This window comes from Danio aesculapii, chromosome 6 (assembly GCF_903798145.1).
Source record: "Danio aesculapii chromosome 6, fDanAes4.1, whole genome shotgun sequence".
NCBI lineage: Eukaryota > Metazoa > Chordata > Actinopteri > Cypriniformes > Danionidae > Danio > Danio aesculapii.
The window spans coordinates 17080680-17096678 of NC_079440.1; the positions used below are offsets into that span (position 1 = coordinate 17080680).

At 38.1% G+C, this 15999-nt stretch overlaps 1 protein-coding gene across 2 annotated transcripts; it reads left to right on the plus strand.

Moving 5' to 3' along the window:
• Positions 1 to 142: 142 nt before the first annotated feature.
• Positions 143 to 6096, plus strand: tmem182b (transmembrane protein 182b). 2 transcript variants are annotated; one of them, XM_056459001.1, is made up of 5 exons: positions 152 to 555; positions 3210 to 3348; positions 4626 to 4724; positions 4811 to 4948; positions 5630 to 6096. In XM_056459001.1, exons 1-5 carry the CDS (start codon positions 427 to 429, stop codon positions 5896 to 5898), a joined length of 774 nt encoding a protein of 257 aa, XP_056314976.1. In that variant the 5' UTR covers positions 152 to 426; the 3' UTR covers positions 5899 to 6096. The 2 variants fall into 2 exon arrangements, with proteins under 2 accessions (XP_056314977.1, XP_056314976.1); XM_056459002.1 differs by lacking the exon at positions 4811 to 4948 and having other exon boundaries at positions 143 to 555.
• Positions 6097 to 15999: the final 9903 nt, after the last annotated feature.

Genomic DNA, 15999 nt, shown 5'->3' on the forward strand with positions numbered 1-15999 from the left:
TGACAGATACTATTTTCTAGCATTACCTCACCAGTACACACACAAGATTCAGCATGAAAATCAAATGTGCTCCAACTGCACTGTAACTTGATATCACTACAGTAACAGGATAGAAAATTGATGATCGAAAATTAATGTCAGTCACATAAAACAATGATATTTTATTTGCTGTCATTTATTTTGTTGAACTGCGTCAGACTTCCTGAAGTCCTGGACTCTAAAAATAGTGGCGTCTGGTCTTTTTTTAATCTTTGGTCATACCGTGCACACTTGGGAAAGATACAGTAGAACGTTTTGCCTAAAGGAATATAAGTAATGTAGACAGATTATTAAAAGAAAAGCTGGACAGTAACACAAACAAAGAAGTAATGTGAGCATTTTAAAGCGAGTGGCTGACAAGACCGTTTGCTGTTTAGGGTTTGCAGTATGCATCTGGTAGTTTTAAGCTTCCTGGCTGGATTTTTTGGAGCTTTAAGTTCAGTGCTTCTCCTGGGGTCTCTTGGGTCTGATTATTGGCTTATGGTGTTTGAATCGTGTGGTGATTCGGCCTCTGAGGTAAGCCTATCTGTGTGTCTGATTACTTTAACCTCACAGTTTAGTGGTTAATGAAAGAAACGAAGCAATACAGAGCTTTTATCTGAACTTTCTCAGAAAAGTGGCTGAAGCTGAAAAACTTTTTCTTTCAGCGACAATAGCAGCATATTCATTTAAAGTTATTGTCTGAAAATTTTAACCCTAAAATATATTAATTGTACATAAATAAATTGTTCACACACGTTTTTTGATACAGTTTATCAAGTCATCATTTTAGCATTTTTATTACTTGTTCCATTTTTATTACTTGTTTCATTCAGAAGTCAGATCCTTAAAGGGCTGGTCCACAGTGTATTTTTAAGGCTTAGTTGTGTTTATAAAATGCAAATCAATGTGCGCTCATGCTTCACTTGTAGAAAATCATGTTATTTTTTCATATATCTTACTTTGATTGCAGCTACTCAGCTAACATGAAAACGACTGTCATATTTCTTAGTTCCTCTGAAAGGCCCGCTCTCAAGAGGCTCTGATTGGTCAGCTAAAATAATGTGCTGTGATTCGCAGATTGGGTCCACGTGACCACGTCATGGCCCTACAAGCACGCGCTTTTGCCTTGTGTAAATATCGTCAGTCAGTGTGAGTGTTGCCAACTTAGCAATTTTGTTGCTAGATTTAGCAACTTTTTATTCTACCCAAGCAACTTTTTTTTTCAAAAAGCACCTAGAAACAAATGTAGCAATTTTTAACTGTAATTTAATTACACATTTTTTCCCAGTAACTATAACGAATTACTGTTACAGTTATTTTGTAATTAAATTACGTATCGCCTTTACAGGCAACACAGTGGCGCAGAGTTTGCATGTTCTCCCTGCGTTTGCGTGGGTTTCCTCCAGGTGCTCCAGTTTCCCCCACAGTCCAAAGACATGGGGTACAGGTGAATTGGTTAGGCTAAATTGTCCATAGTGTACGTATGTGTGTGAACGAGTGTGTATGGGTTTCCCAGTGATGGGTTGCGGCTGGAAGGGCATCCGCTGCATAAAACAAATGCTGGATAAGTTGGCGGTTCATTCCGCTGTGGCGACCCCAGATTAATAAAGGGACTAAGCCGGAAAGAAAATGAATGAATGAATAATCTACTGGAAAATTGGTTTTGGTAATCTTCAATCAAAGTCTGACCATCTGCTTCTGCACTTGGAGTGGTTCGTGTGAGTTTGATGACTTCAGCCACTCTATTTTTAACTATGTTTACTATGAGGGAATGATGTAAAATCCAACCCAGGCTCATTGTGGATACTTATCCCTGTCTATATTTCTGTGACTGTGAAATATGTGTGAAATATGTACTCAGAGCTACGTCTGCTTGAAGTTTTTGTTTTCATGAATCTTCCAGAGGCCACTGTGTCCACTTTCTTATGATCTCAAATTTTTTTACGATCTCAAATTGTATCATTTGTGTGTCCTGTTCTTGTGTATATCCACCAGAGGGCGCAACAGCACACACTTTAGCTGACCTGGCCAGCTTGCTGTCGACTGACTAACTTACCCACGCACCTCCTTCCCTAAATCCAACTGATAATGTTTTCAAAAGTTAATCTAGTAAAAGAAAAGGCCACACGATTTTACCATGTTTTCAGATTTTACCACATTCGCTTATTTAGCTTTTTACCTTAACTGCTTTCTGGAATCGTTCTTCACCAGACTCGAACCCTGTTGTCGTGGTCCACTCTGATCAGTATCCCAAGTGCCGGCGTACACTATGAGCTACTGGACAAACTGTAGGTCGGCACCGTCATACCATTCCGTAGTGTTCGTTTTTACAGATGAAATGCAGCCAAGACTTACTTCCAAGTACATATTTCACAGGCTCCAGAAATGTTGACAGAGGTACGCATCCACAATGAGCCTGTGTTGACAAAATCAAAGCCCTGACCCCTACTCAATATTCTGTTTCAGTTGGAAGTACATCAACATACAGAAATATAAGGTTCACATATAGACTTTATAATGTATTTAGTATGATAAAACTGCTTCTTCCCCATGTGATCATGACTAGAAGAACCAGAAGTGGTTGAATGTGGCATAATAAAAGCTTCTTTTACTTTGCACTCTTTTCTCATCAGCATTTGCTTCAGCATTCTCGATTTGCTTCAACAGCATTCAGCCTTACTTTCAGCTTCATAATACAATGACGAAGTTCGGACGCTAGTTTTGGATACTTTAGCTCATCCATGACTATGATTTCTGTTTTAGTCCTTTAGGATGTAATGAAGACTGCAACTCATATGATTCCACACACAGTCATGACATTATCAATGTACACCTTTGTTTGTTGTGAATATGTGCCCTCTAGTGGTGATAATTACATACTGTGCCTTTAACTTAAAAATATTGCTCAAGAACAAACATTTATTTATTATGATCTTAAAATGTTCAGTAAACCAGATTAAAATTGTATGAAGAACATAAAAAAACTTGTTAAAGGGCAGTAAAACAGTCAAAACAGGCAGTCTAGTTTGTGGATGAGCACATAATTTACCAAACGAAAAATGTTTAGTCTTTTATTTGAAACTACTTGCTAAAAAACTTTCAGCATTGAAACAGCAGGATTAAAAAACAATCTGAATAATTTCAAAGAAACATCAAAGGATTTGCTCATTTTGGTTTTATTTCTTTAGGATATCTCTCAAACATATCCAGGCAGTAGAGAACAGACAGAAAACTCCCCTCTGTTCTATCATGAGGGTCTCTTTTGGAGGTGTTCTTACGATAGCAGTGTAATTGGAGAGAAGGACAGCGTGTTGACTTTCTGGATCAGTAGGTCAACTCTTTTTATTTTATACATGCAACTTACAACTTATGAACAAATGCATACACACTCTTACACACACACACTTCCCATAGTGATTTTTATATCACTATATATCTATTTTGTAAAAGGTGACCTATAAATTGTGCAGCATTTATACTGTATATACATTGAATTTAGATTCCTACTTTATAGTATGCTAAAATGCTTTATATTTTAGTGTTTGATCTATCTATCTATCTATCTATCTATCTATCTATCTATCTATCTATCTATCTATCTATCTATCTATCTATCTATCTATCTATCTATCTATCTATCTATCTATCTATCTATCTATCTATCTATCTATCTATCTATCTATCTATCTATCTGTATATGAGCAATATCCCATAAGTAGCAGTGCAATGTGGGTGTATATCAGCACTGGTGGGAGGTGTGCCTCAGTGTCAAACCAGTGAGGATATATATCCTCATCGCACTGCTACGAGTGTGATATTGAGTTTATACCACAATTCCCCTTTTGTAAGAGGAACTACTTTCTTCCTCCATTCCTTCACATCTGCAGCTGATGTCAGAAAAGCAGAAACTATTGCTAAATCAAAACATTATTAAACAGGTAAATTACTTTCTAAGTCGATCTCTCTCTCTTGTATGTTGTAGTGCTGTATTAATACCATAGTAATATTGTGATCTCCAGATTGCAACAGAGAAATACTATGAAATCTCTGTAGACTGATGGCATTTCATGCCGTTCAGCCTTATAATCTTATAATGTCAGCAAAATCACCTGTTTTGTTACACTTTAGACATTAAGCTAGAGAATCATTCAAATACTAGCTCTGAAATAATGCTGGTGAATTAGTAACGGCTTCTGCTGTTTTTACGTCAGCTGCAAATGTGAATGAATGGTGGAAAAAGTAGTGCCTCTTACAAAAGGATTTTGAGTGTTTGATTTTTTTTATACACATGATTATGCCGTCGAACTGTTGTATAAATGCAATATCACACTCGTAGCAGTGCGATGTTGGTCTATATCATCACTAGTGGGACGCAAAGCCTCCCACCAGTGCTGATATGCAGCCACTTTGCATATATATATATATATATATATATATATATATATATATATATATATATATATATATATATATATATATATATATATATATATATATATATATATCTGTGCGTCCCACTAGTGATGATATAAACCAACATCGAGAGCACCTGCAGCATCTGATTTTGCTCTTTCTTGTAAACTTACTGCATTATTTTCCACCAGCCAATCTGCCATCCCAGAAACTTTGTGTCCCAGCCTACTTGTCTCATGCTCCCAGTTCAGGACATCCCAACAGCATTCAAACCTCAGTTTCTGTCACAGGTATATGTTTTTTGTTCGTTTATGTTGCCAATATGACACGATTCATGAAGTCAACAAATTAACATAACCTGATTTTCCATTTTTAGTGCAAAGGGCCTTCTGGTGTGCTATATTTGTGGTGGGTGTCTTCTTAGTGATGATTGGTGGTTTCATCACTATCTGTGCGACACCAGGACCCAGCCGCCGGCTTTATGAGGCTGGAGGGGTTTTCTTTATAACAGGGGGTGAGAAAAAAGAATGTCAAAACACACACGTTATATCTGCCTCAAGGTATAGTTCACAAAGAAGGAAACTCACTTACACTCAAGTGGTTCTAAACTTTAATGAATTTCTTTTCTTCTGTTGAACACTAAACAAGATATTCTGAAGAATGTTGGAAACCAGCAGCAATTGACATCCATATTTGGAACAAAAATATTATGGAAGTCAATGACTTTTATTCCTTCCAACATTCTTTAGAGTATCTTCTTTGACAGAAGAAAGAATCTCAAATAAGATGACAGACTTATAGGGCTACGTTTTCAGAATGAGCCTATGTTGCAAAATGTGACATGACATCGATTTAAGTAGGTGACAAATCTGAAATATTCTTATTCTATCTCTTTTCGCCATATAGGTCTCTTATTCATCTCTGAAAAAAAACGCAGAAATGTAAATAAACAAATAAAATATATATTTTACAATTGAACATTTTTATTTATTCAATTGATGGTAAATCTGAAAGCATCACCATTACTTTTTCAGTGTCACATGATCCTGCAGAAACAATTCTAATATGATTTGCTGATCAGAAAACATTTCTTCTTTATTTTGAGGAAACTGTGACACACAACCAATCAAAGACTTAACAAGTGGGTATAGTGGTTTTTAAAGAGTCTCTTGTTTTCTCTCTTTTTACAACGCAGGTGTCTTAATCATGTCTGTAGTGCTGCTGTTTGCTGTGTGGGTGCAGGTCTCGGACTCTTTGGAGCGGTACGGCCTCCAGCGCAGGCGTTTCGTGTGCCCCAGTCTGCAGCTCCACGTACACTATGGTCCGTCTTTTATGTTGGCTCCCACCGCTGCCTTCCTCTGCCTGCTCACCGGCCTGCTTCTCCTGCTCATTCCCTCAGCCAGCAGAGCATCAGACACAAACACACAGATCCGGCTATCGGCACTCAGAGAAGACGATGTGTAGTGTTGTCTAGTGGACATGACCGTGACTCTTTTCCAGTGTCCATGACAATCAAGATTTTTTTTTTTTGCATTAAAGGGATAGTGCACTCAAAAATGAAAATTATAATTAACTTACTCCCAAGCCACCATCTGTTTTTATGACTTTCTTGTTTCAGATACAGGAACTGCCGGAGTATTTATAAATTTTATCCTGACTCAACCATCTTGACCATTTACTTCAATGTGGAAGTGCGCTCATTTTTGGTATTGTTTTAGAACGTCCTATTCAGTTGCCTATGAGAGAATAAACGGCAGAAATCTGTCAAACTACTTACTCTACAAACAAGTATTTTTATGACTAGTAGATTAATGTCGAAAAAAATATCATTTTGCAACATCAAGCAGCATAACTAGCTGTTTTTACCGTCTAAAAATAAATGGAAGTGATTGAGAGCGGAAGTCTCGAGCCAAAAAGATTCCAATGGCTGCGCCCGCTCGTATGTCAAGAATAAGGTTAATAATGATGTTGCTTGTTTTTTTTTCTCTCTAAAAAATCGAATATGTGGCTTAAGCTTCCAAAAGTCCATTGTTAAACTAAAGGTCGGTTTATTATTCTGTGTCAAATGTGTGTTGATGATCTGGCGGTGCCTTTGCTCAACCGCATATGCTTTGCAGCCTGATGCGGACAACATACTGTAGGCTCATTCTGAAAACGTAGCCCTATATACATGGAGATCGCGAATTATGTAGCCAGAAGTATGTATGGCTGCATTTCGTCTTTAAACAAACGCTACAGGGCGGTATGATGCTGTTCCTTTTTGTGCTTACCAGCTGATCGCTTAATTCCATATGGATGGCTTTCCCGCTGTTACCAGTTTGTCCAGTTAGCTTGCCATGTACGTCGGCGGACTTGAGAGGCAAGGAGGTGTTGACCATGCTGATGGAGTTTGAGTCCGGCGAAAAACGGTTCCAGAAATCGGGTAAGACAAAAACAGAAGCCAAAATAACAGGTTGAGAATGTGGTAAAATATGAAAAACCAGGTGAAGGCTTTTCTTTTTCTGGATTGCTTTTTAAAACTGTTGGTTGGGATTAGGGAAGTGGGTGGGCGGGTCAATCAGTGCTTTTGAAAACACTATTGGTTGGGTTTAGGGAAGAAGGAGGGTGGGTTAGTCGATCGGTCAGTCAGTCAGTCAGTCATTTGACAGTTGACAGCGGCCTCTGATGGATTTACGCGAGAACAGCAGGTGTGAATGGCACTCGCGAGAGAAATTTGAGATCTGAAAAAGCGTACACAGCGGCCTCTGGTGGATTTGCAAAAACAAAAACTAAAAAAACTATAAAAAGTAACTCCTGGGACGTATTTGGCACTCGTTAGAAATGTATATAGCGGTACGTTTTCAGAATGAGCCTGGGTTGGATGCGGACCCTGATGCACACCTCCCAAAAAATTACCTACATGTAGCAACGACGTGTAGCGCAAGAGCTGTGATTGGTTGGCTTGGTTGTGGTTATGAGTGTGAGCGGGGCCGAGAGCCATGGGAGAGGAGCGAGTCCGGTGGCGAGAGTGTTTAACAAGTGTAGTGCGGAGGAACCCAAGATGGATACTTTTGTCTGTTTACTTTGTGATTAAAGTTGTCCACCTCTGTCTGCCTTGAATGAGTGAGTTTGAGCTACGTTAAGTAAGTTAGAATTGCACATATTTCTGGTGTAAACAAAACACCTTTGAAGAAACTCAAGACAGAAAAACATAGAAACCCCACTGTCTGCTATAATTTCGGAAGTGTTATTGCAGAGAAAAAAAAAAAAAAACAGAACACAGCAGTATAATTGTGTGACTACTGTACATGCAAGGGATGTGTTGTGGATTACGGTGATCCCTCGACGCAGAAGTATAATTCAGCCTTAACCCATACACTTCCAGGGGTAATGCATGTCTTATGAAGTAGAGTGATGTATTTTTGTAACAAAAAACATAAGTTTTTTTATCAATTTTAAAGTCAAATCACTGACTTTCGGCAGCTGCTGCATGCACATTTTACATTTACATTTTACATTTACATTTAGTCATTTAGCAGACGCTTTTATCCAAAGCGACTTACAAATGAGGACAAGGAAGCAATTTACACAACTATAAGAGCAGCAGTGAACAAGCGCTATAGACAAGTTTCAGGCGTGTAAAAGTCTAAGAAGCAAAACATTAGTAGAAATTTTTTTTTTTTTTTTTTTTTTTTAATAGAGAGAGAGAGAGAGAGAGAGAGAGAGAGAGAGAGAGAGAGAGAAAGAGGGCTCAGTTAGTGGTATAGCCAGAGAGGCAATTGCAGATTAGGAGGAAAAGTGGAGACTAAACAGTTGTGTTTTTAGTCGTTTCTTGAAGACAGCAAGTGACTCGGCTGTTCTGATGTAGTTAGGGAGTTCATTCCACCAACTGGACAGATTGAATGTGAGAGTTCGGGAAAGTGATTTCTTCCCTCTTTGGGATGGAACAACGAGGCGACGTTCATTCACAGAACGCAAGTTTCTGGAGGGCACATATATCTGCAGAAGTGAGAGCAGATACGAAGGAGCACAGCTAGAGGTCACTTTGTAAGCAAACATCAGAGCTTTGAATTTGATGCGGGCAGCAACTGGAAGCCAGTGCAAACGGGTGAGTAGCGGAGTGACATGTGCTCTTTTGGGTTCATCAAAGACCACTCGTGCTGCTGCGTTCTGAAGCAGCTGAAGAGGTTTGATAGAACTAGCTGGTAGCCCAGCTAGCAGAGAGTTGCAATAGTCCAGTTTGGAGAGGACAAGAGCTTGAACAATGAGTTGAGCTGTATGTTCAGATAGGAAGGGTCGGACCTTTCTGATGTTGTAGAGTGCGAATCTGCAAGATCGGGCAGTTCTAGAAATGTGGTCAGAGAAGTTCAGTTGGTCATCAATCGTAACTCCAAGGCTTTTTACCATTTTGGATGCAGTGATGGTTGCTCCATCCATCTGGATTGAAAAGTTATGGTGAAGGGTCGGGTTGGCAGAGACTTCAAGCATTTCCGTTTTCATGAGGTTAAGCTGGAGATGATGATCTTGCATCCAGAGTGAAATGTCTGACAGGCAGGCTGAAATGCGAGCTGGAACCGAGGGATCATCAGGGTGGAAAGAGAGGTATAGCTGGGTGTCATCAGCATAGCAGTGGTAGGAAAAACCATGTTTCTGGATGACTGTTCCTAAAGATGCCGTGTAGATAGAGAAGAGAAGTGGTCCAAGCACAGAGCCCTGAGGTACCCCAGTGTATAGATGCTGTAGGTTGGACACCTCTCCCCTCCACGACACCCTGAATGACCTGTCCGAGAGGTAGGAACTGAACCATTGAATAACAGTGCCTGTGACGCCCAGTGACTCAAGCGTAGATAGCAGGATCTGGTGGTTTACAGTGTCAAAAGCAGCTGATAAATCCAGCAAGATGAGGACAGATGATTTAGAGTCTGCTTTAGCCAGTCTGAGGTCCTCCACGACCGAGAGCAGGGCAGTCTCAGTTGAGTGGCCTTTCTTAAAGCCAGATTGCTTGTTGTCCATGAGGTTGTTTTGAGTAAGAAAGTCTAGGACTTGATTGAACACTACTTTCTCCAAAATCTTGGCCATGAATGGAAGCAGGGATACCGGTCGGTAGTTTTCAAGTAGCGTTTGATCCAGGTTGGTTTCTTTAGCAGAGGGGTTACCCTAGCCTGCTTAAATGAAGTAGGGAATAGACCAGAGTCAAGAGATGTGTTAATTATGTGAGTCAGTGTTGGTATGACTGCAGGAGAAATGGCTTGTAGGAGATGAGAGGGAATGGGATCTAGCGGACAGGTGGTTGCATGGCTTGATAGCACGAGATTGGACACCTCAGACTCAGAGAGCTGGGAGAAAGAGGTGAGCGTGTGTGGTGTTGGTGGTGTATCTTGCGTGTTTGTTGTAGGTGCAGCAAATTGAGCACTGATTTTTGCAGTTTTGGTATAAAAGAATGTAGCAAAGTCATCAGTAGTGAGTGTGGAGGATGCGGGTGGAGGAGGAGGGTGAAGGAGGGATGAAAATGTTTTAAAAAGCAAGCGAGGATTGGTGGCACTGTTGACTTTCTGACGGAAGTATGTCTGCTTTGCAGAAGTAACCTCAGTCGAGAAAGAAGACAGAAGAGTTTGGTATGTTATGAGCTGTTCAGGATTTTTTGTTTTTCGCCAGCTTCTCTCAGCAGCCCGAAGTTTTGAGCGATGCTCACGGAGAACATCAGAGAGCCAGGGTGCAGGAGGACTGGCTCGTGTTGGTCTGGATGTCAGAGGGCATAGTCTGTCTAGACATGATGTTAGCGTGGAGCAGAGTGTATCAGTTGCACTGTTCGTATCAAGTGCAGAGAGTTTGCAAGATGGAGGAAGAGAGTTAGAAACAATGGTGGATAGTCTGTTGGGTGAGAGAGAGCGTAGGTTTCTGCGAAAGGCAACTAGAGTAGGAGTGTGTGGCGGCTCAGGAGTAATGTGGATGTTGAGAGAGAGAAGGAAATGATCCGATGTTTGTAGTGGAGTTACTAGTGTTTGGTCAGCGAGGCAATGTCGAGTGTAAATAAGGTCTAGTTGATTACCTGATTTGTGAGTAGCAGAAGTAGGTGCTCTTTTGAGGTCGAAAGATGCAAGCACAGTCTGGAAGTCAGCAGCTTGAGGTCTTTCTATGTGGATGTTGAAGTCACCTAGCACCAACAAGGGAGTGTCATAATCAGAAAAAGATGAGAGAAGAACATCCAGTTCATCCAAGAAGTGACCTAATGTACCCGGTGGGCGGTAGATGACAACCACATTTATGCGAAAGGGGTGGATAATGGTGACTGCATGGAATTCAAAAGAGCTGATTTTTGGCAGGGACGGTCTCTGAGTGAATTTCCATTCTTTGGAAATCAGTAGTCCAGTCCCACCCCCTCTCCCTGTCTGACGAGGGGTGTGGGAAAGAGAGAAATTAGTAGAAAGAGCTGCATGTGTAGCAGTGTCCTCCGGTCTCAGCCAGGTTTCAGTTAGAGCCATGAGACTAAAGTCAGAATGAGTGGCTATGGAGGTAATAAAATCTGCTTTGTTAACAGCAGATTGACAATTCCAGAGGCCCACAGAGAGAGAGAGTTGTGAAATAGAGGATACATGAATTGATCGAAGGTTGTGAGGGTTGCGCCTGCAGCGTACATCCCGTGCTCTGCGAGTATTAGTAACAACAGGAATTAGTAAACACATAATAAATACTGTATTCATATATATATACTGTACACATTCTCGACAACTTCTTGGTTGATCAACACATGATGCATGACATAAGATGTGGAAACTCCTGAGAGTACACAAAAAGGACTAAATGACAGGAACTCATTGAAAGTGGAAAAGAGAAGGTTTAAAAAAAGTATTTTACTGAAAGAGTTAAAGAGTTTGAAAAATTGTTAAAAATGTGCATTCAACAGCTCCCAGAGGTCAGTGATTTGAGTTTTTAATAAAAAAAAATTATAAATATTTTTTCTACAATAACACATCAGTCTACTTCATAAGACGTATGTTACCCCCTTGGAGTGTATGGGTTAGTTTTACAACAGATTTGTGCTTTTGCAAGCTTTAGAATCATCATTATAGCTAATAACAGCATTGTGAACACACAAAATTATGTTTTGGAGTCTGTTCATGATGCTATTTTGTATTAAAAGATAGACATAAAAAAACACCACTGAAGTCCACATGAACCGGAAACTGCAACAATTTTTTTTACTCGTATTGTGACAGTTCCTAGAGAGATTAAATATTAAATGAGAACAGTGGGTGTGACTTGGTTATTCTACTGTGAGTTGATTCGATCTAGTAAAGTAGGCATTTCATTTAGTAAGATCGGGAAAAGGGTTTGGGCAGAGTTATTACAACCCAACAGACTCCTCCTCCTCACCATTTCTGTTTGTTGTCAAAACCAACCTGATCTCACAAGAAAATGTAAGTATTTTACGTTTTGTCAGTTCAGTGGCTAATTCGTATGAATTTGTACGAGTTCAGTTGAACGAAATTGTGCGATTTTAAAAAGGAGGCGTGGCACCTAACCCCACCCCTAAACCCAACCGTCATTGGGGGATGAGCAAATCATACTAAATTGTACGAATTAGATTGTACGAATTCATACGAATTAGCCACTAAATCAAAAAGTTGCGAATTGCCGTGAGATTGTGTTGTCAAAACTGACAATAGGCCTTTTTCACACTCCCTGGTTCCGGTAAGCGAAACGGCGGACTACAACATCCGGTTCCAATGGAACAGAGTGAGATAGAATGGCAGAGTCGTCTCGTCGCTGTTATTGCAGCGTTCCCGGCTGCTCCAGCTTAAAAAAAACAACATCCTTACCTCAGTTTCCACGAAAAGACACAGGACAGAGGAAACCATGGGTGAAATTAATTAGACGGAATGAATGTCCTTCATTTCAAGTGATATGCCCGAGTACGCTCATGTGCAGTATGCACTTCAAAGCGGAGATCATTTTGTTTTATCAAATATTGGTGGTCTTAGTTTTATTTAGATGTGAAATTATAATATAGACAAAATTCCAGTTAAGTTATCTGCCTTCTGCAAACAAGTGCTCCTATCAAGATCATTAATATATAAGCATAATTTTCCCCCACATTGGAATAATAGACAACTAATACAATTGCAAATTTTTTACAACAAAATTAATTTGGTTAGTCAGTTTTATAATAAAGATGGTATACTTTTCTTACAATGAATTCCTTTCTCATCACAGTATTATTGTAGTAGTTATTGGTTAAATTTTTTCAGAGACCCATATGTTATTTAGTGGTATTAATCAAGACCATCGTCTTTTGATTTTAATAAATCTTATGTTGGCAAAACTTGTTTTACAGTAAATACCATGAGTAATAATAGAGCTTTTCCAACTCTTTTCCAAAAAGAAATCACTACTGTTCCTTATATAAAGTTTTATTGGATGTCTTTATTAAAGGGTGACTTGATTTGCTGAAAAAAAGTGTGGCTGTTACCACAGAAATATCAGGTTAGAAACAAAATTAAAGAAATATCCTATAAACTTCTCCACAGATTTTATCCAGCTAAACATTATTTACAGAAATGTAAAAGTGGAATTGATGTCAATTGTGTTTCTGTAATGAATACGAGGAGACGGTTTTACACTTTTGGTATTGTACTCAGTCAAAAGGAAGAGGTGCAAACAATTATTAACAATTTTCAGTGTTCAAACCTCTTTCATCATTGTGGGAAAATGTACTTTTTGGCTTTACTGTCTAATTTACTAATAAGCAGCCAAATTTTAAGGTATTAATCACTGAACTATGCTTGTATATTACCAGCATCAGAGACTCTTTGAACAAGGAAGCCTACCCACTTTAAAAAACTGTGAACTCTATAATGTATTTATTTAATTATTACATATGTACATTTAGTATATTTGTATTTTATTTATAATTACCCCCTGGCATGTATATTTTTTGTGTTGTAAAATGTTATTTGCTGTTCTTTAAATAAATAATAAAAACTTAATAAAAAGCAGATGAACAAAATGAACTGGAACATGAACTAACTTTAACCTGAAGATTCAGAAACACACCCTATACGCTACAGACGGGCTGTTTTGAAGATGTTTGCTTTAAAATGTACAAATTTAGTAATTAGTGTTAAACTGAAGTACTTTAATAGAATCATACTCAAACACTGAACACAACAACAAATATCTTTATTTTTCCGGTGAGTTGGAGCTAAATTATGTTTCCAGACTTGAGTAAACCTTACGAGCATTAAGCAACATTATGGGGCTCCTCGTTCTTTCGCATTGACCGATAGCAACTCGCCTGTATCTGACCCTGAATACAAAGGAAGGAGGAGGTTAGCACAGCTTACGGACAACTACTAACATGAAACAAATCCTGCTGGATGTTAAATAGTTATTTTTGCTAACGAATGGCTTGAGTTAGCAGATCTTATGCTGTTGGCTGCGCACCTTACTGTAACCTGACGCTGCAAACGCTTCGTTTAAGACACATTTTCTGCACAAATTCCTTTTAAATGCTGATTTATTTAGGCTACATCAGTTCATTAACCAAGCGAACAACCTGTTCTTGTCCAAATTAAGGCAAAGTTGACAGTGAAAATGTCATCCAATGTCCTGAGGCTGTCATGTTTCTGCGACTGTCAGCGAAACCGGAATTAGCTCGGCATTGCTTCGGAGGGCGCTTCCGGTATTCCATTCCGCTGTGAAAAAGGTCTATTGGAGCCATGTATTTAGATAAGTTAGCCACGCCCAATTCTTAAGACATATGTAATCAGACAATTTAACTGAAAAAAAAAAAAAAAAAAAAAAAAAAAACAACAACATGAAGTGCATTTTCAGATTTCAATTAAAGATTAGAAGGGGAAACAATTCTTAATGATATGTACAGATGAATTGTTCACCACAAAACTAGTAATGTGAGCTAACAAAATCATATAGTTAGTTTTGATTTTATGGGGACTTTAAAGTATAAATGAACAAAGTACAATTATGGGTTCAACAAGTGAATTTTTGTCAAACAATGTTATGACATTTGAATGCACCACAACAGACATGCGCATAAGTCATATCCCGCAACCTTATTCCTCAATATCTCCATAGTTACTAGAAACTAATCGGCTGAAGTTTGTTCTGGGATTTGGTCTAGCTGGCACTGCAGTCAAAAGCATTTTTTCAAATATTGCTTACTGCATCTTTAATGAACATAATTGTTTTGGTAGCAATTTATTTTACTGTGTTTCAAATGTGTATGTAGCCTACTACATAATATACAATGTGGGATTAAGTTCTATACATAAAATTTACCCTAAACCCAACCTTAACCCTTGTAGTTACGTATAGAATGCAGACACTTAAAGTACACATTAAGTACACATACTGTAAAAAAAGTGCAACTGCTTTGTCATTAAACCAAAAAGTTATACCCAAAGGGGCCACAAGAGGGTGCTAGGGGATCTACAGAAAAATGGAGGCTTTAAAAATGTTTATGCTAATGTGGAAATGTACACACGATCAATATATTGCTAATTTATTTCTCTGGTCAGCTTTAGAATTTAAAATAAGCCTTTATAAAATATTAAAACTTTTAAATTGTGACTTGCATAGTAACTTTACTGATGAGAACTTGTGTTTTCAATAACACTGGATTTTTTGTGTGAAATTACTCTATGTAGAGTATATGATGGTGTAATTAGATTGTAATTTTTGTAAATGTACAACATGCATCAAAATGCTTTAATATCTTTAAATCATAGTCTCTAATGCTCACTAAAGCTACACAACAGTAAAATAAACAAATAATAATGGAAATTCTATTTCACTATTTTGCTGTTCATTTATTTATTTTATTAGTGCACATTTGTATTCATTCCAGTGATAAGACAACTAAAAACAGCATTATTAATCCTTTAGCATCTTTATTAAAAAAAAAAAATCTCAATGTGTGTGACAGGACAATTTTTTTTTTCAATATTGTTTCATAAATGTAATTAAACAACTCTTCTCCAGTGCTTACCAATGCTGCATTTTTGAAACCAAAATTACAGTAGTATTGCATAATATTAATATATTTTAGAATATAATATATATGTATATGTCTGCTAAAGATAAATAATATATGTCTGCTAAATGAGTACATGTAAATAATTTGAATAAGTTGATCTGGGCTTAGTATGTTTTACTTTGTTATTATGAATTTGTAAATCTGAAACACATTTAATAATATATTTCTGTGGACAATCCACTGCCACTCAAAAAATCCTGATAAATTAAAACAGAATACATGGGACATTCTACCAGAATTCACTTATAAAAAATGTGACAGGGTCTGACCTTTAAGATTGTCGTCCTTAAAAATCATATAAAACAAGCATAAAATCATACAATTCAATGATAAAACACATCCTTAATCATTGTCAGCTTCTCCTCCATCAAATGATGTCACTTCCAAGTCATAAACGTGCATTGCACGCATTTTATGTTAAATTTAATGCAAAAGTGACAGGACTGACAGAAACATGAGGACAATTGTAAATGTATTTGTATTATATATTTGTGATTGTGAATGATGACAACCACAGAGAGTCAGGAACT

Excerpts from the sequence above, each read along its gene's own strand:
- tmem182b (XM_056459001.1), top strand. The coding sequence starts at position 427 with ATGCATCTGGTAGTTTTAAGCTTCCTGGCTGGATTTTTTGGAGCTTTA. Across the intron at positions 556-3,209 it reads GTGGTGATTCGGCCTCTGAG|GATATCTCTCAAACATATCC; the intron begins GTAAGCCTATCT and ends TTATTTCTTTAG. Across the intron at positions 4,725-4,810 it reads AACCTCAGTTTCTGTCACAG|TGCAAAGGGCCTTCTGGTGT; the intron begins GTATATGTTTTT and ends TTCCATTTTTAG.